The 27,145-nt window shown below is 53.8% G+C and overlaps 1 protein-coding gene across 2 annotated transcripts in view; it reads left to right on the top strand.

Moving 5' to 3' along the window:
* The window catches only part of Evl (Enah/Vasp-like), a 61,831-nt gene that overhangs the window by 10,723 nt on the left and 23,963 nt on the right, over positions 1–27,145 (top strand). For both annotated transcript variants that reach the window (XM_026415123.2, XM_026415120.2), the window contains exons 2-3: positions 4,937–5,105; positions 12,510–12,687. In XM_026415123.2, the coding sequence (XP_026270908.1) occupies positions 4,937–5,105; positions 12,510–12,687 (347 nt within the window). The remainder of the gene's footprint in view (positions 1–4,936; positions 5,106–12,509; positions 12,688–27,145) is intronic.

Below are 27,145 nucleotides of genomic sequence, written 5' to 3'. Positions count from 1 at the left end.
CTTCTGACTTCCGTCCCAGGCGGTGGTGAAGCCAAGTGCTGATGGTATCTGTGACACCTGCTGGTAGCTGGCAGCTGCTCACTGTGAGAATGGACTGTGTAGAGTTGCAAGAGGGACGTCCCCTGGGCACATGATCGCAAATGCACTGCCTTTTCCACTCCTGGAGTCACTTGTCCAACAGCTACTCGTGTCTGCACCCCGTAAGGACTGAGTTTACCAAGGGAATATGGCAGAGCCTCCGCCTTCGAAGAGCTCTCAGTCCAGTGGGACAGACACCAAGAAACAGGACACTAACTGAGAAGTGTGTGGCCCAGGCAAAAGCCAGCTCTCTCCAGTGGGCAAGTCCCGTGGCCTCTCAGGCTCAGCCCTGGCCTCGTGTTTTCCAGCAGGTCTCTCCACTCTGGAGTGTCTGTTGCCCTTGCTCTTGTAGCAGGTGTTTTGAAAGGCCTAAAGAGGTTCACAGAGCAGAGGGCCCCGGGTCAGCTGTGCTCGGATAGAGCAGGCTAAGATGGAGTGCCTAGGCGAGCCTCGGGGACTTCAGAAACCTTGTTCCTGGCCACCAGAGTGGTAGGGCCAGCGTCCCATAGGTGGCAGGGCATGGAACCTGAACTTTTCTAGGCTCTGACAGAGCAAGAGACAGGCCGACTGCAGGTGGCTGTCACCCGGGTGTGTGCTGTGAGCTTTTCTGTCCGTTAGTCTTACCTCCAACTGCTTCAGTGATTTCTTATGTTGAGATAGAAATCTCCTGTTGGTCCACAGTTAGGCTGCAGAGTTGTGTGCAGAACACACAGGATGTGTCGCCTTTGTTCCTTGTAAGTGGAATATTTCAACTTATTCCAAAGAGTTCTGTGGCCTAAAAAGGAAAGCCAGCCCAACTCTAGGACAGAGACTAAGCCTGCTCCCCTCTGGCCCAGTGTGGGCTCCTTGGCAGAGCTCAGGGCGTGCTCACTTGTCTGGGGACCTCCAAGGTCAGCAAGGTCCTCAGTACAGATGAGGAAGCCAGGCCCACAGTCACACAGCATTTCTCCTCCGAGTGGACAGAGTGCAGCTGACCGCTGGATCTGTCTCCCGCTGCTGCAGGGAAGCGGCAGGCCCACAGACACCTGTGCCAAAGCCCGTTGTGGGGAGGGAGTCGGGCTGCTGTTCTAGAGTCTTCTCCTGAGAGGAGAATCAGTTAGGCCTGCCACTCTGAGCAGCCCGTGAGCTTCTGAGGGAATCCATCCACCTTCCGCCCCACTGACAACACCCTGGAGAGGTACTGGAGAGGTCCCAGCACCCGACCACTTGTTGTTTGCTTACGTAGGAGCGTCCTGTGGGAGATCGAGTCCTGGGAGCAGCAGCCTTGCTCTCCTTTGCAGAGCCGAGGAAGGCGGGCACCGTGGCCAGGGCCACAAAGTCCTAGGGACATGGTCCCATTGGGAAGGACAAGGAAGTAGCCTTTTATTTAGTAAAGAGAACTTTGTACATATGTGCTTTCAAAAAGCAGCTCACTCTTTTCGCGTGTGCCACGATGCTGCAGAAGACGTGCACTGCAGTTTGGGTTTCACTAGGGGAGGTACTTGGAGCCACAGAGCCCAGGCAGCCTCGGGCTGGATAGCCACTACGAGTCACCAAACCAAAACAAAAACTAGAGGGGTAACAAGCCCAAGCTAGCAAGACAGACGCGAGTGGAATAAATGTGCCTTCCCTTGTGTTCAGATCTGTTAGTGGCCATGAAATAAGCAGAAACAGACAACACTCATCAGATGGGGGCACCCGGGGGTTTTGGTTAACCACAAGTTTAATTTGAACCTAAAGCGTTAAAAACAACAGGAAAAAAAAAGGAACCTGTGGCTATAATTGCAATAACTAAAACAGTCACTGCTATTTGAGCACCTAGGAGGTGGCAGCCCAGTACAACACTCCATTTCCATCGTCTCTGCTCCTAACACCCTGAAAGGTATGGGAGGACCCCGGGTACGCTTCACCCCCACAGGGGCCTGCGGCTCTGCGTGCCACGTGGTACCCTGCCCAGGCTGCCTGTCTCCTCCACCTAGAGTCCCACATCTGCTTCCTGGATTGTCTCCCTCGTGAAGCCCACACAGCGCTTTCTGCAGGAAGATGCCTTGGCTCCCTGCCCTGCCGGCTGGGAGCTCCCGGGGGCAGGGCTGGCCTTCCCCTCTCGTTCTTCACTCACCAGTCTCTGTGCTTGTCAGACCAAGGCCCAAATGCCACACCAGCTTTAGGACCCAGACCCTAGAGAAGAACATGCCACGTGAGGCACTTGACAGAGAAGAGTCACAGGGATGGCGAAGGGACCGGCAGCGTCGTGGGGATGGTCACGGAGGAGCCAAGGCATTCCTTCAGTTGTGCAGCAGAACACCCTCTGCAACTCTGCAGAGCAGCGAGCAGAGTGTCACTCAGGCTAGGAAGATGCTCTAAACCAAGGCCATGTGACAGCAGGGGCTGCTGGGGAGAGCAGTCTGTCCCCGTTGCTCACAGGCTTGGTGTCACCGGTCATCAACAGCCTTAGATCATCTAGGGTCCTTCTCAGCACTGAGTCTCCAGTGAGCATTTATTAAGCACCAGCTATGCACAACAGAGAACGAGGCAGACATGCGCCTGGCCTCATGGGGCCTGCGCCGTCACAGTGTGTGCAAGAAGCAGTGCCAAGGCTGTGCAGATAGTTGGTGTGTAGAGGATTTTCTGGGAAAGCCTGGTGGAGGGTGGAGGGGGCAGGAGTAGGCAGCAGAGTGTCAAGGGGGATCCGGGGTGAGGTCTGTGAAGGAAGAGGGCAGGAGGGAGAGCAGAGCCCTCTCAGACCACAGAACAGCCCTGAGAAAATCCAGGCTCATGGGCTGCCCCCACACCATGTTGGGCAAGCACGGGCCAGCATGGTCCCCCTGCCATGTTGGTCAGTAGCTGGAGGGGCCTGGGGAACACACGGCCTTGATGTACACACCAGGGACCATAGGTCGGCTCTGCTCCCATGACAGGTTCTCCTGAAGGAGGTCAAAGCCACTTCCACGACAGCCCACAGGGACCCTCAGAGGCATCACCCTATCACACAGTTCCCCCGCCCCCAGTCATCACCGGGCTTTGGTTCACATCAGAAGCAGTGCAGCTGGGATCCAGCCCAGATCACCACAACGATGCAGGCATGTTTTGTTGGCTGATACCTTGCTGCATCTCAGGGTGGCTCCAGTCCCTGAGAAGTATCTGGAAAATATCCCCTCTTCCCCCAATCCCCTTGAGCACCAGGGTGTATCAATGGCAGTAAGTGACAGAGCTGATCCCATAACTCGGCTCACAGGTAGTTTGTGTTGGGAGACTCATCCAGGTCTGAGTGACAGCGTGCATGATGGTTTGCTCTGATTTCTACTAGACCTCATGCCCAGAGACTTAACTGCCAGGTGGCAGCTCCTCCTAACCAAGCTCTCTCAGAGGGTAGAGTATTCCAAGCTCGAGGCACAGAAACGTAGGTGCTGTCCCTTTAGTGTTGGCGGGATGAAGGATGAGTCATGGAAAAGGATGTGGCTCACCACAGACCAAAACCCTGGCTGCTCTGTCCCAGCATCGCTGCCAGCCACACCAACCCCAGCACAGGCCTGCCCAGGGGATTGACAGCTGCCCCAGACCCCAGTGAGGAGCCAGCAGGGTGGAGCCCATCAAGCGCACACAGAGTTAGTTGGATGCCCAGAGGTGGTGTTAAGATCATAAAAATCTGTACTCCCCATCATCCGCAATCTGAGCAACGGAGCAGGTCCCAGGAAGCCCAGTCCTCTGGGACACTTAGCATCCAACCCAACAGGTTCCAAGTCGCTGAAGACCAATCTATTTTTTAAAACTTTACTTTTGTTACCCAGTAGCTACAGGGTTAGGGGGAGAGATCTTTCCCAAATGTTTTGGTTTCCTGCCTTCTTAAATATGATTAGGAAGGGGACGGGATGGGGCTTATTTCTTGACCACCGTCTCACCGCCATTATCATTGTCCTGCTTTCCTCCCGTTACTGCTCCCAAGTCCTGGGGCTCCAGGTTTCCTTACAGGCCTCGTTGTCTTTGTGTGGCATTTCTGACAATTGCTACTTCCTGCTGTCCTTGGCCTACCTTTCACACATCTTGAATTTGGGGATCCTGTTGTGCGTGAGGCTGGAACTGCATTCAAGACCTTGGGCTGTTGGTAGTGAGGAGCCGGGGGCTCTGAAGGGAAGAGCATTTTTGTGTCCTAATTTTAGTGTTAGCATGTTCCCTGCAGGGGCTGCTTCTGCTTCTTCCCTGGATTTCCAGATCACTCTGGACAGAAGAGGTGGCCTTGTAGGTAATGCCTTCAGCAAAGGGAAGCATAGCCACCTGCCTGTTTTGATTTGTCACCCACTCTTTAGATTACCCAACCCCTTCATTGTCTTCATGGTATCTCTAATGCTATCCCATCACATTGGATGTTGCAAAGAATTCTCCGTGTTCTGTGCTCTAGGGTCAGACAGAACTGGTTGGAAATCCCAAATTCATCACTGAACACCTGTGTGGACTTATACGTCTCCCTCGGCCTCTGAGCCCCTCTTTTCTTTGAAAAACAGGGGTAATAGGTAGCTACTGTTGAAGTTGTCAAGTGGAGGTGCTTCAGTGCGTTGGCTTGTTTAGTGCAGTACCTAGAATACTATAGGTGACTGGCAAGTTGTAATAGTAATTCCTCTCAAGAGGTTCTGGCGCCTTTTCCCCGAAAGCAAAGCTGGGCATCTTTTCCCACCTATTCGTAGTTTAGGCTCAGAACCTGCTGTTCACTCCGTGTGGTCTTTAAAGAATGGGACTTATCACCTCCAGGGCAGCCCTTCCACACACAGCTACAAGTTTGGCAGTTAGAAGGCCTATGGCAAGTAGCCTCAGTTCCAGAAAAAGGCAGAGCCAGCGCCCATCCACTAGAGTGAGGCTGACGCGTCGGGTCTTTCTTGTTCTGCAGTGAACAGAGCATCTGCCAAGCCCGGGCCTCCGTGATGGTCTACGACGACACCAGTAAGAAGTGGGTGCCCATCAAGCCTGGCCAGCAGGGATTCAGCCGCATCAACATCTACCACAACACTGCCAGCAACAGCTTCAGGGTCGTCGGAGTCAAGCTGCAGGACCAGCAGGTGAGTGGCCCCGGCCTGAGTGAGTGGCCCCAACTCCTCACCCCCAGGGAAGAGACCAGAAAGCAAAAGGTCAATATTTGGAACCAGAGGCTCTGGGTTCACATTCTGCCTCTGCAGCCTTGCACTCCAGCCAATGAGGCCCTAGGCAGACTCCCCTGACTTTCATGAGCAGATAATGATTTCACCCTGCCTTCTTCACCGTGTCATTGTGTGATTAGAATAGAATAGTAGATTGAAAAAGCTTTGAAAAATACAGAGCACGGTTACCCTGTGCTTCATAAACATATGGAAGGCAGCTGTTCCAATTGTTGGTTTAGCAGTCTTACACCTTACTTTGGAAAGAGTATCGAGATGTGTGGAGAATGGGACTATTTCTCTCCCTGATGGTACATCATGGGCCAATCAGATGAGTCTTTTGTGAGTGCGCCTGGTAAATACTGTGTGAATGCAAGGTGATTCCCGTGTCCCATGCCCTGTGTGACACGATGCAGACTGAAGTCGAGACCTGCAGATGTGGGCTATTGGCTTAACCACCTCGACTTGACGTGTGCCCTACCCTCTCTCCTGTCCCCTCGGAGGCCGACTTTGCATCCCCAGCTGTAAGTTGGGAGCTCACAGATGCGGGCTTTCAGCAGCCATGAGAAACTCCGCTAAAGCAGGGACTCGGGCAGTCTCTGCAGGGCAAGCTCTGGCCAGTGGAGCAAAGGGCTGCTAACTGTGGCCCAAAGAAGCACAGCGTTAGCAGTTAGGAAGGAGAACAGGAACTTTTTGGGTTCTGCTTTTAGTGTGCTGCCTGTTGAATGGGTCTCCATGACAAAACAGCCCTGTTGGGTTTCTGTGGCTACAAGGGGCATCCCCACCTTGAGGCCCGACATGAGGTGGTCCGGGAAGCCCTCTCCTTTGTTGTGAACCTTTATGGCATGAAGGTTTTCCCACAAACACTCTAGAAGCTGCTTGCCTGTTCTTCCTACTCACAGGAGAGTGGAAACTAGGGGACGGTTAGTTAGCACTGAGTGGGGCCACAAACATGTCCTGAGTTCTCGGGCTGAGTTATGGGGCAGTGTGAAGGAAGTTAGAGTGGCCTGGCTGAGGCGGAGTCCAGAGAAGAGAGGCACAGGCCTGCTCTACTCAAAGATGCCCAGACCCCACTCTGAATGTCGGGGCGACCCGAGTGCCACCGACTTTAGGCCCCAAGGAAGGGCATCTGCCTGTGACAGGTCTGGAAGCTGGGTGAAGTGTGCAGCAACCAAGGAGCAGCAACGCCTCCACCTGGAGAGGCCTGACAAGGAGGCTGTGCACCTTCCCACACCTCGAGGGTGCGCGTGGAGGGGAATCTCGCCTTTCAAACCTGCCCAGAGCCAGAGCCAGCAGGACACTCTCACAGACAGGATCTGACTCAGGCAGAGGAAGAGCCTGCTTATGCGCTGCATGGTTTGTAGGTTTGGGTGTCCTCCAGGGGTTCCCAGGTTGGAATTTAATTTTCATCCTTAGGAAGGAGATATTAATTAATCCAACAGTGGTGTTTAGAGATGGGGCCTTGGTGAGGTGACTAGGATTGGATAAGGTCATCAGGGCAGAGTCCCCATGACTCAAAGGCTCCCTGTCTCTTGCCATGGGATGCCCTACACCATCGTGGGACTTTGCTGGCAAGAAGGCTATTACCAGATATGGCCCTGTGAGCCTCCAAGACTATGTTATGAATAAACCTCTTTTCTTTATAAAGTTAGACTCCCTCAGGTATTTCACAATAGTAATGAAAAACAGACTAATACACAAACACACTGTTGGGAGATGTGAAGTGTTGCGCTGCCAGCCCCTGAGGCCAGTCAGCTGCCTTACAATAAGATTCTGAGAAGAACATTCTATCCATGGATAGAATGCAAGTAAATACACAGGGTCAAGAAGACAGTTCTCCACCAACAACTTGTTTTGTAAAGAGCTCTTGACTGATTTTACTCAGAGGCTTCAGAAACGTATTAGACAGCATTTAGAGTTGCAGGGCTTCCTTGAAAAGACTAGGAGAGGCAGTCCCCCTTACTCCTACACACCCCCAAAATAAAACCCAAGCAAGCACTCTGATTATGGGCTCCTATTCAGGAAGTGCAACATTCTAAAAGAAGCTGATCTTCAACAAGGATCCAGATGAGTCTTTTTTTTTTTTTGCAGGTTGAACCCAGGGCCTTGAGCTCGCTAGGCGAGTGCTCTACCAATGAGCCAAACCCCAGCCCCATCCAGATAAGTCCTGCCAAGTCTTAGAAAATGAATTTTAAAATAAAGCTGATAGAGGAGGAAAGGTAAAATAGTAGAAAAAATAACCTTTATAAACATTTAACCAAAATAAGCTGGTGTAAAAGTTGATTAACCTAGCATAAAATAGATCCCAAGCCAACAGGAATTACTAAAGAGAAAGACTGACCTTTTTCATCATAAAAGGGTCAATTGAAAGGAGAGTTAGAGCAACCCAAAATTTCTATGCATCTGGTACGATATGTTCGAAATATAGAAAACAAGAATGGGCTGATCTACAGGTTCCGAGAAACAGACCAATTCAGGAACATATGGAAAGAATCTAATCATACCTCCAAGTAGTGAGCTGTACAGCAGTGGGCAGTAGAAATTAGCAAAAGCATAGAAAACTTGACCTAATTTATATTCGTAGAAACTACAGCCAACAGCTCGACAATCTACGGTCTTCTCAAGTACACACAAAACATTGACCAAAACAGGCCGCGTGCTGGCCCGTGACACAATTCTCCAATTAAAAAGGATTAACAGCAAGCTGGCACAGGCTGACTCTGCGGTTCCTGTCACTCAGGGCAAGGCGGGAGCCGCCAGAGCCCAGGAGTAGGAGACTAGCCTGGCAACATGGTGAGACCTCATCACAAAAGGGTGACAAGTCAATCAGTAAAGATTTACATTTTAGATTTGCATGAATGACAGATTTGCACTAAAGATTTGCATTTTGGAACAAAATGCAGGGAAACTGCATGACGTTGCAGAAGGCAAACTTCTCGAATATGACACCAGAAACATTGACTGTAGAAGAAAAATTGTTGGACTTCATTAAAATTGAGACATTCTCTTCATTTAAAAAAAAACTGTACTAAGAGGTAAACGACAGGCGGGGAGAAGACACTCGCAATGTGTATGTTTAAATGAGACAGAGAGGACATGTAGAACTCCTGTGAATTAGTGAGACAGATATTTCTTTCAAAATTGAGCAAAAAAAAAAAAACTGAAGGAGGATTTCTTGAGAGCAGTAGGACAGAAGAAACGCGGGTGCGTGTGAAGGTCGCCTCTGGCCGCTCAGCAGGGGCGTCCAGGTGGAAACTCCACTGAGGGAGCATCGCTCAGCGGTAGAGGGGGCGCCCCGCACGTGCGAGGCCCTGAGTTCCATCCCAGCAAAGGGACAGAGGGAGGAAACTGTAGTGACAGCACCCCACACACCAAGAAGCTAGGACCAAGGAGACAGGCAGTGCCAAGGGCCGAGCACCTGGCCCTGTAGAGCTGCTGGGAGGGGAGCAGCTGCTTTGAAAATTATTTGATTGAACCTACTTAAATTAAGTAAATACACACCTGCCATATAACCCCTCCCCCCGGTACAAACGCAAGAGAAATGAGTGCCTGTGTCCACCACAAGACAGGTTGGAAATATTCATAGCAGTCTTCTTCATGACACTAAGAGCTGGAAACTATCCAAGAGCCCACCTGCAGGAAAATGGAAAAGTTATTTGTGGTTCAAAATGGAATGTATGTAGCAATCAAAAAGAATTAAATGCCACAGGAGGCTGAGGCAAGAGGTCGTAAGTTCAAGGTCAGCCTCAGAAACTTAGCAAGATCTAGTATCAAAATAAAATAAAAACTCTGGGGACAAAGCTCAGTGGTTCCATCCCTGTGTTCAGACCTTGGTACTTAAAAAAAAAATTCAAATGCTGATATAGGTGATAACATGGATGGACCTCAGACATTGTGTGGAGTGAAAGAAGTCAAAAACAAAAGAATATGCACCATACAAATCCATTTCTATGAAGTTCAAGAACAGGCAAAGTTACTGAAGGTGACATAAGTCAGAAATGTGGTTATCTCTGCAGGGCAGTGTCTGGAGAGGGACATTCAATGAAACTGCAATAACCAAACGTGGACCTGCCCCAGTGCAGTGTCCAGCAAGGTCCCACGACATTCCAAGCAGAGTCAGCAGAGCAGTGGGAGCACCAGGCGGGTACTGAGATGGAGGAGCCAGCCATCAGGTCTGTCTGGCCCTTGGACACACAGGACCTTTCCTCCTTACAGACGGTCAAGTGACATGGGTGTGTGTCACCGACATGTGTATCCAAAACACACTGCATTGGACTATCCTTCTTTAGAGACGTTTAGAATTGTATTTTCAAAAAGTCAAAATAAGTTTTAAAATGGCCATTGCCTTCTAGGGGTTCTGCTCCTAGGGATGTCCCCTAACCCTAACTGTAGAAATGCATGTTCTCGAGGGTACCCAGGGAGTGTTGTTTATGAGAGCACTTCATTGATATACGAGGAGACTGACACACCGTGTCCAGAGTTACTGAATTGAAAAGCAGTAAAACCAGGATCTTAACCCAAACCCTTTGAAAACCCTTTGCTTTCCTCGTCCCCAGTACATTAACTGTCTCCAAAGCACTTGAGGATTTGGGATGTGGGTCTTTGGCAGCTGGAAGCACTGGTAGGGAGCCTGTAGTCTCCATGTACAGATCCAACGACAATGGCTGGCCTGAGAGCTTGGAGTCAGAGGCCAGCATGTGTCCCCGAGGAAGGCACCATGGCCCCTCCCAATCTAGTCCCCTGAATGTCCGTCCTGCAGCCAGATCCAGCCTGCAAGTCTCCTGAGGTCAGGGTAAGACCAGAGGAGATTATTGGAAGAAGTGTCTATCCATCCTACTGGTGCTGGAGGCCGCTCCCTGTCCCAGGCTGCAGGTCCACCTTCCGGTCCAGTCCTCCCGATCGCTTACCTACAACCAGGCACAGTCACCCATTCTGCCCAGCCTCAACCTCCCAGGTACAAAAAGAGAGGATTGAATTCATAATCCTAGTGAACTCCTTTCAGTGATTCCTCCGTATTCTGGGGGGGCACCAACCTCCTCCCAGTTCTCCCCACTAAGAAGGTAGCCAGCCAGAGAAGTCACACCCTAGGAGGCTAGGCCTCACTTCCCACAGCCTCCCTTCCACTAGCTGGAGGCAGCCGTCACAATGCCTGGGAGACTCTTCTTTAGACTTCCTTTGTTATCGCTCAACGTTCTTCCTATACTGTAGTTTCTAGAACTTCTCCCACAGTTTCCTGTGCCCAGCTCCTGTTGCTAATGTCCACTGAAGAGATATAAAAACAGAAAGCTGAGCATGGAGTTCAACCCAGACTCAGGGAGCCAGCTCTCCCACCCACACCCTGGCCACTATTCCGTCAAGGTGTCCCTGACCTTAAGAGCTCTTGCAGCTACCTTCACTTTGCAGATCTTTGATGCATGTACTGCAGGGGGCCTCCTGCTGACCCAGAACTGCACTGTCACCCGGCTCCATCCTGTTGGCTCAGCAGTGTAGACACGTGAATCTGTACTCCTGGTGCAAAGAGCACCACTAGAGAGCCAGGCAGGAGCCCGGCACAAACATTGCTGGAAACATCTGTCGTCAGTATGTAACGAGTGTGACAACTGCATTCCTGGGCTGGCTTAGTGTATGTGCTCTCCCACCCTCCCACTGCTTGCTCAGGAAGACCAAGCCCACCTCCCACCTGGCCAAGACGGAGGAGCACCCATCCAGACGTTGCCCACGCTGGCTGTCCTCAACGTCTCCCTTCCCAGCAGTGCAGTGTGGGAGCAGTAAGGAGAGCGACATGCCAGGGTTCTCGTGGTGCCCAAGGCTCCTTAGCTATGTCCCTTTGGCCCCTCAGACCTCTTCCTGAGCTCACCGTCCTGCGGGGGCTCGGTGCAGAGAGCAGTTGACAAGTTCAGTCATAGGACCTGGAGCTCAAAGCCTCACCAGATCCGAGAAGCATCTCACACCACTCCTAAAGCAAAACCCGGCTGTCAGGTGCCCGATGGTGGCTGTCCTGACTCATCTAGACTCTGCCTGCATTCTTGATTTATAGGGACCTTGATTATAACAGCCCACTGTGTGCCCTCACCTGTGCAAGACTTCACATATGTAATTGTGTGTGTGTGTGTGTGTGTGTCTATGTGTGTGTGGTACTAGGGATCAAACCAGGGGTGCTGTACCACAGAGCCACATCCCTAGCCCTTTTTATTTTGAGATGGGTCTCACTGGGCTGCCCAGGCTGGCCTAGAACTGCGATCCTCCTGCATTGGGAGAGTAGCTGAGATGCAAGTTCCATGGTGTTAGGCCACGGGACTCAGAGCTACAGGGTCAGGAGACAGATGGCAGCTCCAGCCCGCAGTGCCTTTCCACCCTCCATGGCCTTCACTGAGTCCTGAAGTACTTGAGATACTTCTCTTCCAAATGTCTAAGGAGCAGAAGCTCAGGGACCAGGCAGTTCACTGTTGAATCCCTGCTGCTAGCCCCGCAGGTCTGGCTTCTGTCTGTCTCCTTTGCGTCTCTCCCTGCTGGCCCTGCCATTGCTCCTGGAAGTCAAGTGATGCTTGTCGATTGATTAATAAGAAACATAGGCTGGTTGCAGTGGTACACGCCTATAATCCCAGGGGCTTGGGAGGCTGAGGCAGGAGGATCGCAAGTTCAAAGCCAGCCTCAGCAAAAGGAAGGTGCTAAGCAACTCAGGGAGACCATGTCTATAAATGAAAAATACAAAATAGGGCTGGGGATGTGGCTCAGTGTTTGAGTGCCCCTGAGTTCAACCCCAGTACCAAAAATAATAATAATAAATTCATTAGCAATGCTGTGTATCTTTGTAACATTTCAAAATTCTCCTTTAAACTAATTACTCATTAATGCTTTCTAAGTACCCGACAGTAGGCAGAGGGCTGTGGGAGGAGAAATATGAATTATAGAAGACAGTGCCCGTAAGGCACTCCATGTCTAGAAGACACAAATTAGGCATAGATAATATACCCAGTGCAGGGTGATCCTCAGGCCAACCCCACAGGGACAGCAAAGCTAAGGTCATCATCCCTGCTTTGTAACTGGAGAAACAGCCCCAGAGAGGTGCAGTGCCCACCTTGCTTGGCACCGTGAAGGACAGGGCCTGAGGACCCAGGCCTGCCTCTGGGGCTGGCGGCACAGCTTAAGTGTTTCTTGGAACAGAGCTGCTCAGCTCTCCCTGTGCTACAGACCTGGCCTGACGTATGCTGTCACGCTCCTCCACTCAGCTCCTCTCCTGTGCCTGGGTTTGGGGACACAGTCTCCTAGCACCCTACAGCTCCCTCCAGTCACCCCCGTGTCATTGACAACACGTCTCCTCCTCCCCAGGTTGTGATCAACTACTCCATCGTGAAAGGGCTGAAGTACAACCAGGCAACGCCAACCTTCCACCAGTGGCGCGATGCCCGCCAGGTCTACGGCTTGAACTTTGCAAGTAAGGAAGAGGCGACCACGTTCTCCAACGCCATGCTGTTTGCCCTGAACATCATGAATTCCCAGGAGGGAGGTAAGTGGGCTCGCCCTCAGCCTGGTGCTGAGACCCCTCTTGTCCTTCCTGTACCTGGGGCTGCTGCTGCATGGAGTGACGTCACGTGAGTCCTCAGAGAAACTTGTGGTCTGACTCTAGGTGTAGAGATATCAACTATGTAAAAGAGGGAAGAATGAGAGGGTATTTTGAGGGGTGCTGGGGATTAAACCCACTGAGCCATCTCCTCAGCCCTTTTTATATTTTATTTTGAAACAGAGTCTCACTAAGTTGCTTAGGCCCCAGTAAGTTGCTGAGGCTGGCCTCGAACTTGCCATCCTCCTGCCTCAGCTTCCCGAGCCTGGGATTACAGACGTGCATGTATCTTTTTGCCATCTGTGAGATACATGCTTGTACTTCCATGCTCCCAAAGCTGCATGTCCAGATCTGTCTTATGTTGGCCATCCTACTTCCATATTCTAGAGCACATCTTTGGCAGGAACGGGAGAGAACAATCAACAATTTATTCGTGAATTCAATTATCCATATGTTTAACAAACATTTGCTAAATACTTACTGAGTGCAAGAAACTGGTGGGGCAGAAGAGAAAAGAACTCCTCCCTCAAGGTACCTCTCCGGGTGTTCATAAACCTGAAATTGCAGTATGTACTCTAATAAGGCTACATGCAGGACACTTGGGGAACAGACGAACAGCAGTGCGTGACTTTTCCCATGTGGGTCACCGAGGGAGGCTTCAACAGCAGTGGTGACATCTAGGCTGGAGTGGTGAGGGTCAGGACTTCTCCACACAGGTGTGCGTGGGTGTCCCAGGCAGAGGAGCTGCAGCACAGGGGCTGAGGAAGGCCTGGGCCTGGGGCAGGTAGGGAAGAGGCTGCAAGGAAACTGGGAGGGTGGGACCTGTACCGAGAACAGCCCTGCGCCCCTGCAGGACAGTACAGGTGAGGGCCTGGCATGGATGGCGGAGCAGAGCTGGAAGGTAAAGCAAGGATGCGAGACCGTGTGTGGCTTTCCCTGGCCACATGACAGTAGCTTCAGAGGGAAGGCTGAGGCCTCACCGGACGTTGGGATAGCCTCGACAGGGCCTGCAGTCAGCTAGGGTCCTCCCTCTCGAGCTTGGTGGTTAGGAACCTGAGTCTGGTTCTGCCACATGCTCTCTGAGGAATCCCAGGGCAACTTACTTGGTATTCTGTGCCTCCGTGTCCCTATCTGTAAAACCGGGACAGATAGGGTTGTTTTTACCTGTAAACGAGCTACTTCGTAAACTCTTAGCAGGCCGCTTGGCACATTTTATCACTCAGAATTAGTACTATTGGCATTAGTGTCCTTCGTTATTGCTGCTGCTGCTGCTACCGGGACTGAGGAGGGAAGTGGGAGATGCGATGCTTCTGGTGCTTGGTATCGCCTGGGCTGATGTGGTGGAGCTCTGCGCCCAGTTGAACCCTTGGCGAGTTTTATAGCTTAATGAAGGCCGAGTCAGGCATGCCTCCTCGGGTAGCTCTTGAAGCTGGTGCTTACAGAGTTCGCCCCCTGCCGAAGCAGGCCCAGAGGTGTGCAGGTTTTCTGCCTAGAACTTGGGGTGTGTCGGAAGGAGCTTCCCAGATACAGCAGTGTTGAGTGGTGGGTGCAGGCCTGAAGCATTGTAGGCACCAAAAAAAAAAAAATGTTTATGAGACTGTCTTGTTTTCACCCAAGAGCCTTGAGCTTTGTGGTGGAGTGAGTTTCATGTTCCTGATCTAAACTTACCTCCCTGCCCCGGGATGTGGAAGCTATTTTCTCTACATTTGCATATCAAAAAAGGGGGGGGTTAAATTAGTCACATTCTTCTTCTTTCAAAGCAAGTGCTTAAATTAAATAAACTACTAGTTGTTTTATTAAATTGAGTGCATCATAAGTAAATCAGGCAATCCCACCCTTGTTTCCAGGTAAGGGTCATGACCCACCAGGAGGACGTCACTTAGCCTTGTCAGGTAGTGAGTCAGATGCAAAACCCAGGCTTCCTGTGCTGCTGTGGGTTGAATGAACCTCTGCTGGGGCAGGTCAGAGCCAAGTTAGGTGTTGGATGTGGTTGGTTGACCGTGGCCTGACTGGAAATCTTCTTGAGGAGTCGTGGTATCCATTCTCTTTCGGCTGGTTGTGGCCTCCTTAGAACAGTTGGGATGCACAGAGCTTGATGGACTTTTTCAAGTGTGTACCCCAGGACCCACTGCCTGACCTGGTGGGAAGTGTTCTGAGGCAGTACAAAGTCCACCTCCACTTGGCAGAGCTTTGTGGTGTTTGGGGCTTCATATGGTCATACAGTGTGCAGATGTGTGGGATCATACAGTTGTTTATAACATGAGGTCTTGAGTCCCACTTTCCAGAGTCATGGAGAGGGTGCAGGGCCAGGTGGTGCCTGCCCGCCTCCACTCCATGCCTCTGCCTGCACCATGGAATCTCACTCAGGCTCCCGAGCCTTCCAAGGCTACTCCTCAGATGCCTCTGGACCAAGGTCTTGAATTTGGTGCTCTCTGCCTGCTGCAGGTGACACCCAGATAACACCCTGTTGTTCTCCAAACTAGGAAGCTGAGGTGCAGAGAGGGCAGGAACATCCTGTAGCCACAGCCACAGCATTAGCTGGAACTCCAACCCACAACTCTCTAGACCATGTGGTTTACCACCAGTGTGCTGCCGGGGCCCTGGCCACACTTCCGTGGGCTCTCCTTTCTTCCATTCTGCCTCTCCACAGTGAACCCACTGCTGGCCAGGAGGCCTAACATTATTCTGGAATAGGAATGGTACAATGAAGTAATTTTTCTGCTGTTTAACTTCTTACATGGAAGAGACACTCAGACATTTGACCCTGGAAAGATCTGGTTTTCTGACATTTTTACTTGGTGACCACAAAATCTATCTTCCTATGGCAATGAGTTCTTCAACTTCAGGCCCAACCTGGGGAACCTAATTTATCCAGTAAAAATGAAACAGACCAGAGAGATGGCCGTCGAGGACCCTGGTGGTTCAGTTCCCCGTAGAAGGCAGCAGTACGGGAGAAGCCTCAGGGCTCCACGGGTCCCAGGCAGCTGGGCACTCAGGAACGTCTCAGTGGCTCAGTCTCTGGCTTCCTGGGCCTTTGCTACAAAGATGGGCATTGGAGATCGTCTGGGACAAGGGAGCTCTCTCCTGAGCTCCTCGTGGGCGTTGGCTCCGGGCCTGTAGCTATGGGGGCAGCCACCTGGGCCCCACAGCGGGTCCACTCTACAGAGCATGACAACAGACCACGCGACTCAGCTTTCCTGGGTGCTGGGTGACAAGGCAAGGCGTGACAGGCATGGCTGGGGCACAGGCTGGGGTGGAACTCGGGGCCTGTTGGCCTCGTGGAATGCGAGGTGGTGATGATGGCAGTGGTAACAGTGAGGCCTTCGCTCCGCAGCCTGGATTTTGTTTCTGCCAGCACACTTCTCCACGCGCCCCTTCCCCACCCTTCTTGAGGACAGGCTCCCACCAACCAAGCGGCCTGGGGAGGCCAGCCCAGCAGCCGCAGGCCTTCCTGGGATAAGGACAAACTTCCTTAGCCTCTGAAGCACTTACTGCTTGGCTTGCATTTCTAGTGGGTGGGCGGGCCAGCTGCTGTGACCACTTATTCAGATGGGGTCCTAGGATCCAAAACGGCTGTGCCTGCCAGAATCTTCAGCGGGACAGATGGTTAGGGCTTTGTTTGAAATCCCCTGCTTCCCTGTGCCTGTGCGGCCCCGTGGTCAGGGGAAGGCCGCCCAGCTCCTCCTCCTGCTGCTGCTCCTGGGCCATGCCCACGGCCCCTGGCAGTCCTCACCTCGAGGCCCAGGGCTCCTGTGGGACAGTGAGCCTGGCTCCTGGCAGCGTTCCACCGCTCGCTGGCCTCAGGGCGAGTGGCCTGCCTGGTTGTCAGTTGTTGAAGTGCAGAATCCAGCTCCAGAAAGCTCCCCCCTCTGCTGGTGGGAGCACACCTTCCAGGCCCAGCGCCCAGGTCAGGTCCCTCCCACCTGCAGTCCCTTCTCTTCTCAGTGTCAGCTCATGGTCCGGGAGCCTGGGGAGACTGCTCCTCTGCGTGCTGTTGAATGACGGCACCGACTCACGGCTCGACCTGCGACACGTCACTTCTCTGTGGGCCTTAGACGGGCAAAATCTTTGAAAGGGAGCTTTGGACTCTTCAGGCCCTTCCTGCCTGATGGATCGTGGGTTGGTGCACATGAATCTAGGCTGGACAGAGGCTGGTTCCCCTGCAGCACTGCCAACGCCACCCCTGCCAGGGTGGCCACAGCGCTGCCAGGAGCCTGACAGGAGGCTCTTCCTCACTTCCTGAGGGACAAAGCACCTCCCAGGAGCAGGGTCCCTCTTCAGCCATAGGCCCTGAGGGAGCCGGTCTTTGTTCTGAGCACACAGCCCACACGGTGTGTCTCCCAGGCCTTCTGTCCACTGGGATGTTTACTCACTGTATGATCCTCTTTGGCTGTTACTTTGACAAATCATGGGTAAAATTTACATGGATATTTGAAGATCCAGATCTCTAAGTAAAATATTCAGCTTAGTCCATGGGCTAATAATTCACAATCAAAAATGTTTAAAAAAAATATTATATGAATTTGGATCCAGGATTGAAATTGGAGAGCACAGTTTCCCCACGGTCTATCCACACTGTCCTGCAACCTGCTGAAACCTGGTGGGATACAGGTCGGGCCCCTGCCCACCTCCTGGCACAGAAAGCCACCTAAGTTCCTGGGCGGCAGGAGTGACGGAAGCACCCTGTGTTACGATGTTTGGTCTTAGCCCCCTCTTCCTGACACAGGACCTTCTAAGACCCTTGGAATTTCTGGAGCCAAAGGGTATTGTCTTGTCAGTTAGTGAGGCGCTGGTGGCTAGAAGCCTAGATTGCTTCAGGAAGCCAACCGTGACAGTTAGAATGTCCCACCCTACCCCACGGCCTCAAGGAAGGAAGAAGGGCTGGGGATGAGCCAAACACCCAGTGCCAGTTTGTCATCAGTCACACCTACCTGAGGGACCTCCTTAGAAACCCCAAGCAGAGGGGCCAGAAAGCTTCTGAGGTGATGAGCACCTCTGCAGGCCCGGAGGATGAGGCACCCCCACTCTAGGGTCAGAAGCCCTGTTCTCGGGGTCTTCTGGACCTCACTCTCTGGACCTCCTCATCTGGCCATTCACCTGCACCCTTTTAGTAACTCGAGGTCTCCTTGAGTTATGTGAGTTGTTATAGCAAACTGTCAAACCTGAGGAGGTGTCAGAGCCCACCTGCCAGAGCAGCCTGGGGACCTACTACTTGGAATCAGTGTCTCATGGGGGCCAGTCCTATGGGACCAAGCCCGTGACCCTGGGGTCTGCACAGACCCTGGTAGTTGGTGTCAGAAATGACTTAAATTGGAGGACACACTCTCAGTGTCCACAGAAGCCCATGTGTAGGGTGGCAGAGTGCTGTGCTGTAGAGGAACAGGGCCTGTCTTTCTGTGCCCAGGAATGGGGACCCCACCCTCCGTGCAGCCAGGGGCCTCATGGAATGCCACGCAGAGATGCACCTGACATTAGCAGCCTTGGCTTTCTTCTTGTTTTTTTTCCTTCTTGAGAGTACCTTGCCCGGGCTGGCATCAAGCTCTGGCCTCAAACCCAAGCCCAAGCAATCCTCCTGCCTTAGCCTCCCAAGGAGCAGGAACTACACTTGTGCACCGCGGCCCCTGACTGGACTTTCTGCTTTCAAACACGTTGGCTGTCCCTGTGTATCACGATGGCATTCCTATGCAGAGGGCATTCCTGTAGTTGTTTGTCTCTGCACACTTGTCCTCTTCTGGTCCACTATGTCCTAGGGCATGTTTCCGAGTCAGACAACATACGCTTTCAATGTTCTACCAAGTGCCTTCCAGAATGAATGACATAGTTTAAGTTCTGTGCAGCATGGGGGAAGCTTGCCTGCAGCCTTTGCATGAGGCATCCTACTCCCATCAATCTTGGCACACATGAGACAACGGAAAGCTTTGGTTTGCTTTCTTCTTCTTCTTTTTAAGTTGTAGATGGACACATATCTTTATTTTTTTTTTAATGAGGAGCTGAGGAGTGGACCCAGTGCCTCACATGTGCTAGGCAAGCGCTCTGCCACTGAGCCCCAGCCCCAGCTCTTCAGTTTGCTCTGGTGTGTACTGGTGAGGTGGGTGCTTCCCTAGATCTCAGTGGCAGCCTTGACCAGGCGCTGCGAGGAGAGCCACCTCCTGCACCTGCGCTCTCCTCTGCACCGTGGCCCACTCCGGAGCCTGCACAGCCTCCAGTGAGTAACAGATCTTGTATTTCCTTTGACAATGAACGGAGCAGAGCAGAATCCTGTGGCATGTCCCAGCTCAGGGCAGGGGATGAATGTGCCTCTGTCACCATGCTGCGGCGAAGTCCTCTGTCTGATGTACTTGGAGGCAGCTTTATTGCTACCTGTGCTTGTCCACGTGGCCACAGAGGAAAGACACTAGTGTCACGCCCTGCTCTCCTTCCACTAGAGGAGCTTCTTGCTCCTTCAGTGTCCAGCACCTGGACGCAAATATTGGCAGGCCACAGAGGGGTGTCTTGCTGCCCCGGCTCTGGCTTCTGAGAGGGACAGCCTGCAGCACAGCACGGAGGCTGGTGCCCAGGAGCTGAAAGATCTGGAACCACCTGAAGCTCAGAGGGGTCTGGGAGCCCCGCCACGCCTCTCCTCTCCTCGGAGGGCAGTGCAAGCCAGAGTCTCTGCGCCCACCAATCCCGGCACCATGGCCCTCCTGTGAAAAATGACAGGGGCCAAAGAGGCAGGATTCTAAGGAGCTTGAGATTCCCAGGGTTTTTTTTTTTTCTTTTTTTTTTTTTTTAGAGAGGAAGCTTGCCAACAGTGCCTAGAAGGTGCACAGGAGCCTTCAGATGACACACGCTTGTGTGTGCACATGTGCGTGCCTACTTACGTGTTCACAGTGAACACCACGCAGGCGGTGAGGTGAGGCCACACAGCCAGCTGAGTCTAGGAGGGGCCAGGGCCAGGCTTCCTGAGGTCCCTCCTGGCATGCTTTCTTTCCTCCTCTGCTCCTCAGCATCCCCAGCCCTGGGCCCCAGCGTGGCACCCCTCGCCCTGACACGTCCCTGGGCTCCTGCACTTCCCTTGACTGGCTGTCCACTTGTTTGTCCTTCTTGCTTGGGCGCTTACTTTTCTCTCACTGGGTATCTGGCCCAAAAGACTTCTGTGGCCCTGGCCTCGGCCCAGGGCAGAATGAAGCCCCTTCCCCCTGCTCCTGGGCCTCCCTGCCTCTCCTGCCACCTGGTAATGTCAGGGCCTGGCTGACCTGTGCAGTGTCAGACCCCAGCACCCATCACAGCGCTGCACACCCACAGCACCAGCCTGAGTTGCGGAGCGTCAAGGGCATGAGTATATGCTCCTGAGGACACGAGTCATGTGCACGCCATCCCCCTGTTCCTCCAAGCCTGGAGCTGGGTGCCCTGCGGACAGCCACTGCATGTGCATGTGTGTGCATGCACGTACTCCTGAACGTGGCTGTGTGTGTATGTGTGTGCGCTTGTGCTGAGAAAGTTCCTCGACGTCTGTGTGCCCGTCCCCGGCCCTGTAGCAACAGCACCGCGTCTCTAGGGTGAACACTCAGGCAGTGCTCAGCCCCTTCCTGACATGATGGCTACTCAATAAGCATAGCTTCCAAGACCCGCCATGACCACTCCAGGAGGCGCTGGGCTGGGAGAAGGGCCTGGCTGCCTGAGCGTCCGGCAGCCCAGAGGACGTTGCTGTGCGTGATGGCTGCCGTTCAGGTCTCCCTCTCCTTGCCACACCCTCAGCCATCCCTTTGCTTTGCCACTCAGATGCCTGCCTCTGGCTGCTCCTTTCCCCATGTTTGACAGATTGGTTTATTGATGTGGAAAACACAGTCCTGAAGCTTGAGTTAGCTCAGGGGCCCTGCTTCCTGATTGGTGAGCTGGCCTCAGGTTCATTAGTGGACATCCTGGAGAATCTGCTGTTCTCCACACTCTCCCCAGGAAGATGTCCCCTGCTCCCAGCAAGCCCTCGAAGCCTGCCCCTTCCATCCTCACCCACATGTTTTCCTGGGCATCTGTGAGACTTGCAAAGCCTCCATCGTGTTGAGGATTAGCTGCTTATGACTTGAAAAATACTAATAATAACAGCAACACCACCGGTCTTCGTTCAGCAGGAGTCTGGTCACCTGCTAGAGAAAGGGTTCCTGGACTGAGTTGCTACAGTGACGTGAAAAAGGAACATGGTCCTTCCGCACGCAGTCCAGCCCCTGCTGAGCTATGCTGACAGGCAGATGTGAGGGTGGGCAGGATCTCGGGTTGTTGACTCTGGAGCCGCCTCCCTGGTGGCAGGAGGTGAAGCGAGGGCTGCTGGCCTTAACGAGGGCTTTGGAGGGCCATGTGCTGCAGAGAGCCCAGCTACACCCAGTCCACGTTGCTGCCCTCTGTGAGGCAGCATGGCCAGCACCCGCAGCCTCTGCACATTCATTGCTCCATGTTTAGTGGGCTTCTTTCGGGCACCTCTTTGGTGTCAGTGTCCCCCGCTGCTGGTCCTGTAGGTGGCAGGTTTGTGCAGTCTCATCCCCTCTGCCTCTCAGCACAGAGAGACAGCTGACCAGGAGGTCTGCCCTGAGCTGCCCTGGCCTTCCCACCTTCTGGAACTCAGCAGCCCCTGGCAGAGACTCCAGGTTCTATTCTCCTGGACTAGGCCCTTGTCCTGGCCCCTTCATTCCTTGGCTGTGTGACCTCCCTCAGCCACCTCAGTGTCCTTACTAGGACATGGAATGCTGATTGTCCTCCAGTCTTGACCAAGCTAGCGGCCCTTCTCTGTGGTGCCCACTGAGGAGACCTGGGGCTAGGCCTGGTTGTGCTGCTTAGGTACGTGGTAGGGACTCTGGACCTTTTCCTGGGCCTCGGTTTCCTCATCTGTGAAGTGGGAGAGGCAGAGAGATGATGTGTACAGAAGGTTCTGGGGCACACAGCACAACACAGATGTGAAGGGATGTGGTGTGGCCAGTGGTACAACTAGCAGTAGCAGCAGCTTGGCCAAGACCTCTGGGTAAGGAAGACGCCTGCCCTGGGAAAGTCCAGCCCTCCACGAGCTTACTGAGTCAGTGGGAAGAAGCTGGCCTGTGAGTCGGAGTCTGGTCTTAGTCTTCTGCTTGCCTTGGGGCAGCAGTGCTCCACCTGCCCTGGCAGGTCCCTGACCTGTGTCCTGGTGGCCTCTGCTCATCCTTAGCATTGCTATGTGGACCCTTCTCAGATATGAGCACACCGCTGGCTTCCCACATCAGTGTCCCGTGTCCTAGGGAGAGAACCATGTCCAGCAGGGATGGAGTGTGAGGGAGTGGACCCGCCTGTCCCTCCCATATCCTGTGCACCTTGCAGACCCAAGGCCACCTGCCCACACCCTGCTCTGCAGACCAAGAGGAAGTTCCTGACCAGCAGCAGCACCGCCTGTGAAACTGGGCTCAAGGTGAGGGGTGCTATCTGTGATTGAGGGACATGGCCAATGGAATTGTCTCACACAGACATCGCACCCGTCACCTTGGCCTGCTAAGCAACGCCCTAGACCGAGGGCCACCTTCCCGCCAGCTGCCTGGAGGAACGCGCGCGCGTCCTGAGGTGCGTGCTGCAGGAGCGTCCTGTGCGGCCTTGGACTGTCTGGGTTCTGGCACGAGCATGCTGAGGATGTGCCCTGGGGCAGGCGTTTCTCCATCTTAGAATGGGTCACAGGGGTGTCCTGAGGACAGTAGGAGACCGTGTGTAAAAGTTCTTTCTCACTGAAAGTTATTTTAACGATCTGAAGTCCCTCTTTAAAACTCCTGCACAGGTTACCTCAGCCCCTGCAAAGAGCAGCTGGGAGAGCTCTGAGGGCAGCAGCCTGGCCTGGGGGGCTAGGGCCCTCGGTGAGGTCTGACCAGCAGCGTGGCCGAATGCGCAGATATGGGCAGTCTGTGTTCAAATCAAGGTCTGCGGAGCATCTATGCCTTGGGGCAGCGGTGCTCCTACCTGCCCTGGTTGTGCCGCTTGTGTAAGGTTCCCTCTGCACTTGACAGTGTGACATGTCCCTTGTGGGGCCTGAATTCTGAGCATTCCACCACAGCCACTATCACCTTTAGGAGGCTGTCCACTCGACTGCAGTTGACATCCTTCTCCTTCTGCCAGCCCCAGGGTTATCTCCCTGACCCCAATGGCAAGATTGCCTCCAGGCTTCGCAAAACGACTTCCATAGGTACAGCCTGGACTCCCACGCCCAGTCAGGGCCATTGCAGAGCATGGCCACACCAGCGGGAGGGTCGGTGAGAGCCAGCTAGGGCCCGCCACCTGTGGCCAGCACAAGTGATTGAAAGACGGAGCACAGGCTGTAGGCAGGTGACCATGCCATTCCTGGCTGTCACGTGGAGCGGCTGTAAAGGCTGGAAGGGCCTTGGTTTCTTCATCTTTCATGTGGTCATCTCAACCTCCTCGAAGCTGCCATGATAAGATGGCTGGGGTGTGGCCTGTACTCTGGGAAGCACATGAGAAGGCAGGCCGTGTTGTTCCTGGAGACCCTGGTCCCAAGACATGGTCCTGCGCTCCCACCCCCAGCGCATCTCTGGAGTGACACCTCGGGGCTGAGTCGCGACTCTCCGTGCCCTTTGTGAGGCCCAGGCTCCTTGGGTTTTCACAGCATCCCCGAGATTGTCAGGGGACTTTAGGAGGCTCACAGCAGCTAAGCAACTTGCCGGAGGTCACTCTAATAAGAGCCCCCAGGTGGCCTAGAGCCCAGGTCTCCTGGTTCCCATTCCAGGACCAGGCTGCCAGCCTGCACATCCAAGCCATAGCCCTCCTTGACTGTTGCCCATATTTAGAAGCAAATGCCCATGTCTTAAAGTCAGTGAAGAATCTGCTAATGGTCATTTTCTGTTTTCTCACGTAGTATATAGTGTCTTTCGTAAGAATGATAATTTCCTGAGTGGTGCTCACCTGTAATCCCAGCTACTCAGGAAACTGAGGCAGGAGGATTGCAAGTTCAGAGCCAGCCTGGGTAATTTTTGATGCCCTGAATTGAAAGAAAGAAGGAAGAGAAGGAAGGAGGGAGGGAGGAAGGGTAAAAGAAAAAATTTCACGGGTAGTCTTCTGTCAACGTTAGCTCATGTAGCAGGAGAGCAGCTCAAATACGTCAGTAAGTAACTGTCCCCAGGCCCAGAAACCAAGTGCTGCTGGTAGGAAAAGTGAACAGGTGTGGGCAGGAGGCCTGCCTGCCTCCACAGACCAGTGGGTGCTTGCAGCCGCCGTGCGCTCTACCTGCTGCCCAGAGCCTGCCCCTGCCGCCAGTCCTTGCTTGGAGCTCCCACAGCTCCAGTCTCACTCAGAATGAATCCACATCCATAAGCCCACGGGGCCCCACCTGTGCTGGCCAGCTTGCTTCCATTTTGTGTGTATGTGTGGTCCTGGGATTGAAGGCAGGACCCCGCACATGCTAGGCAAGTGCTCTGCCACCGAGCTACATCCCAACTAGGTATTTATTTACTTATTTGTTTAACTTATTTCATTTTTTGAGCCAGGGTCTCCCTAAGTTGCCCAGGCTTGTCCCAAACTTGCAATCCTCCTTGAGTTCAAAGCCAGCTTCAGCTACTAAGCAAGGCACTGAGCAACTCAGTGAGACCCTGTCTCTAAATAAAATACAAAATAGGCTGGGGATGTGGCTCAGTGGTTCAGCGCCCCTGGAGTTCAATTCCTGGTACAAAAAAATTAAAAATGGGAATCCTTTCAAAAACAAAAAAACAACTTGCGATCCCTCTGCCTCAGCCTCCAAGTAGCTGGGATGACAGGCATGGCACCCTGTCTGGCCCCTGGCTGTCCTTCTATGCTGGCTTCCTCCCCATATTACCTCACCCACCCCATTGCAGTCCCCTGGGCTCCTCACCTTCCCCAAACGTGCCAAGCAAGCTCCTGACTCAGGGACCATACACTTAGTGTCCCTTCTGCCTAGCAGGGCCTTTCCTCCAAATACCTCACTTGCCCTCCCTCCCCCACTGGGTCTCTGCTTAAATACCACCTCCCTGAGAGCCGGCCCCTGAGGCCTCACATGCCTCTCCAGTTCTTTCCCTCCGCGGCTATGTCTTCTCCTGCTGCCGTCTCCTCTCTGAGGAGAGCAGCTCACACCCACCCTGGTCCCCAGGGCCTAGCATGGTGGCAGTGGATGATTACTGAGCAGCTCTTCTGGGCTTTGCACCAGCTCACAAGGGTGAATAGGATGTGGGCCCTGTGTTCATGGAGCGCACAGCCAGGTGGACAAGAGGGACTTGTCCATCGAGGGTGTCATATGCCAGACAAGGAAAGGACAAGGCCTGGGGGAGCCTAGAGCAGAGACACAGAGGCAGGCCGAGGTGAGGACCCCTGGAGAGCCCCACGCCGCGCACACCTGATCCGGGTCCTAAAGGGTAGATCCAGGTGTGCCAGTTGGAGAAGAGAAAGAGTGGTACAAAGAGAGGAAGCAAACCACACAACAGCACAGGGACCTGGTGCCACTCGCAGGGGCACATGTGGGAGGAGGTAGGTGAGGTTTGAGCATGGGCTCAGGCCTGGCGTGGGCTTTCAGCTGGCGCTGCGAGGAAGGGCGAAGAGTGCCTGAGAGACCAGCACTCGGCTCAGTCCTCTAGTCCCCGAGCTCCAAGCAGAGGAGGCCAGCAGGGCTTTTAGGAGACTAGGCCAGGCGGTAGGCATTTAGGAGGCCTCAGTCCCAAAGTATGCATTTCCCAGGCAACCAGGGGGCACCACACACTCCTGGCCCAGGAGGAGCGGGGAGAGCCGCGCCTCTTCCTCTCTAACCGGTGCGCACAGGCTCGGGGGACCAGCCACAGCAGAGACCAGCTCTGCCAGGACCAGGACTTGGCCAGTCAGGGGCATGTGGACCAGCCTGCCATGCAGAAGATACAGGCCTGACAGCACTGAGGCCTGTGGCCTGGCTGGGCATAGGGTTGTGCTGCCCAGTGGTGGGCCCAGGAGAGTAGGGCAGGATGGCCCCCAGGTATGCGGGAGGGGTGATCTTGTGCAGGCAGCTGGTTGGGCTGAAAAGGAAAGTGGGAGTGACTGAAATGGGTTAGGAAAGAGCAGATGTGATGGTGAGCAAAGGAAGCCCAGGGCCAGGAGGCCTGCAGAGGGCAGGAGAGCAGGCTCGAAGCCACCTGGTGCCTAGCACTCACTTCCTGGTCACTTGTCCCATCCCATCAGCCACAGGCATGAGGAGAGCCACCGTGGGCGGCCTGTGGTGAGCCTACAGGCCCAGAAAGCCCTCGGGGCCTTGGAGCTTGCTGGAATCAGGTGGACAGGAGCGTGCTGATAGGTTAGCTGGGAACTTCATTAAAGATTGACATGGTGAAGCCCGTGGGCGGCTGGGACAACATATCAGTTACCACTGCACCAGCCAGGCGCTGAGGAAGGACAGGTAAGTGGCCAGGATGGGAGAGGCGCCTCTTGCATTGTGCTGCAGAGCCCTGCTCGTAATGGTCAGCAGGGAGTGGACCCTCCACTGTTTCTGCTTCTGCCACTGTGACTGCACCGTGCTTTGCAGAGTGACCTGTAGGTGACGAGAGCTCCTCCCTCTCCTCCCTGCTGCCCGGGGCCTCTCCTTTCACTTCCACCTGCTCCTGGGGTGGGGGACAGGGGCAGGAGCGGTGGGCATTGGCATGAATATCTGTCACTGCCAGCTGGAGGGCTTACAGTGACGTCCTTGCAGGAGTGGCGGGGTAGAAGCAGCGCTGTGGCTGGGCATCGGGAGGCCGGGGTCCTGCTGGCTGCTCTGCTGGCTGAAGACATGAGCCACTTTGGGGGAGCTGCTCACCTGTTCCAAGCTCTGTTTCCCTACCTAAAAAGAAGGGCTAGTAAGCCCCACACTGGACGACTGGGGCAGGTTCCTGGCCAGAAGTGCTAAAGATGCTGTATAGACCATAAGGGGTGAAAGGTTGTTAATGTGGTTGATTCTGTTTCAGGTTCATTTCCAGACTTGTTCCACGTTCTGAAACATGCTTATTAGGAAAGGGAGGCACCCCCCCCCCTGAGTGGGACTACGCCTGAGTGGTCCCCTGAGGGGCAGCCCAAGTGGGTCTCCGCCTGTGGGCTGCTCCGGCCCGGCTGCCAGAGGCTGGGTCCCAGCCCTGTGTTGCCCTGGTGTGGGCGTGACCTTGGCAAGCCCCTGCCCTGTCCTGGGCATCAGGATCCCTCCTTGCAAGGAGTCGGGGGAAGGGGCCAGGGAAGGGGTGCTTCTCACTGGTACCCAAGGGGCACCAGGCTTCACGCCATCACTTGTTAGAGTTAGAAGAAGGCCTTTCCCCTGTCCCATGCCACTTTGGAGCACAATTGCAAGGACAGACGGGTATTGCTCTTAGGGATGTCTTCTGCCCTGCAAGGTGTTCTACAGTCTGAGCCCTGGGGCCTAGTGTCACCCCTCAGGTGCCAAGGAGCTGGGCTGTCACTGCCTAGCCCAGGG

Source organism: Urocitellus parryii, chromosome 6 (assembly GCF_045843805.1).
Source record: "Urocitellus parryii isolate mUroPar1 chromosome 6, mUroPar1.hap1, whole genome shotgun sequence".
Lineage (NCBI taxonomy): Eukaryota > Metazoa > Chordata > Mammalia > Rodentia > Sciuridae > Urocitellus > Urocitellus parryii.
This window is presented reverse-complemented; position numbering and strand designations above follow the sequence as displayed.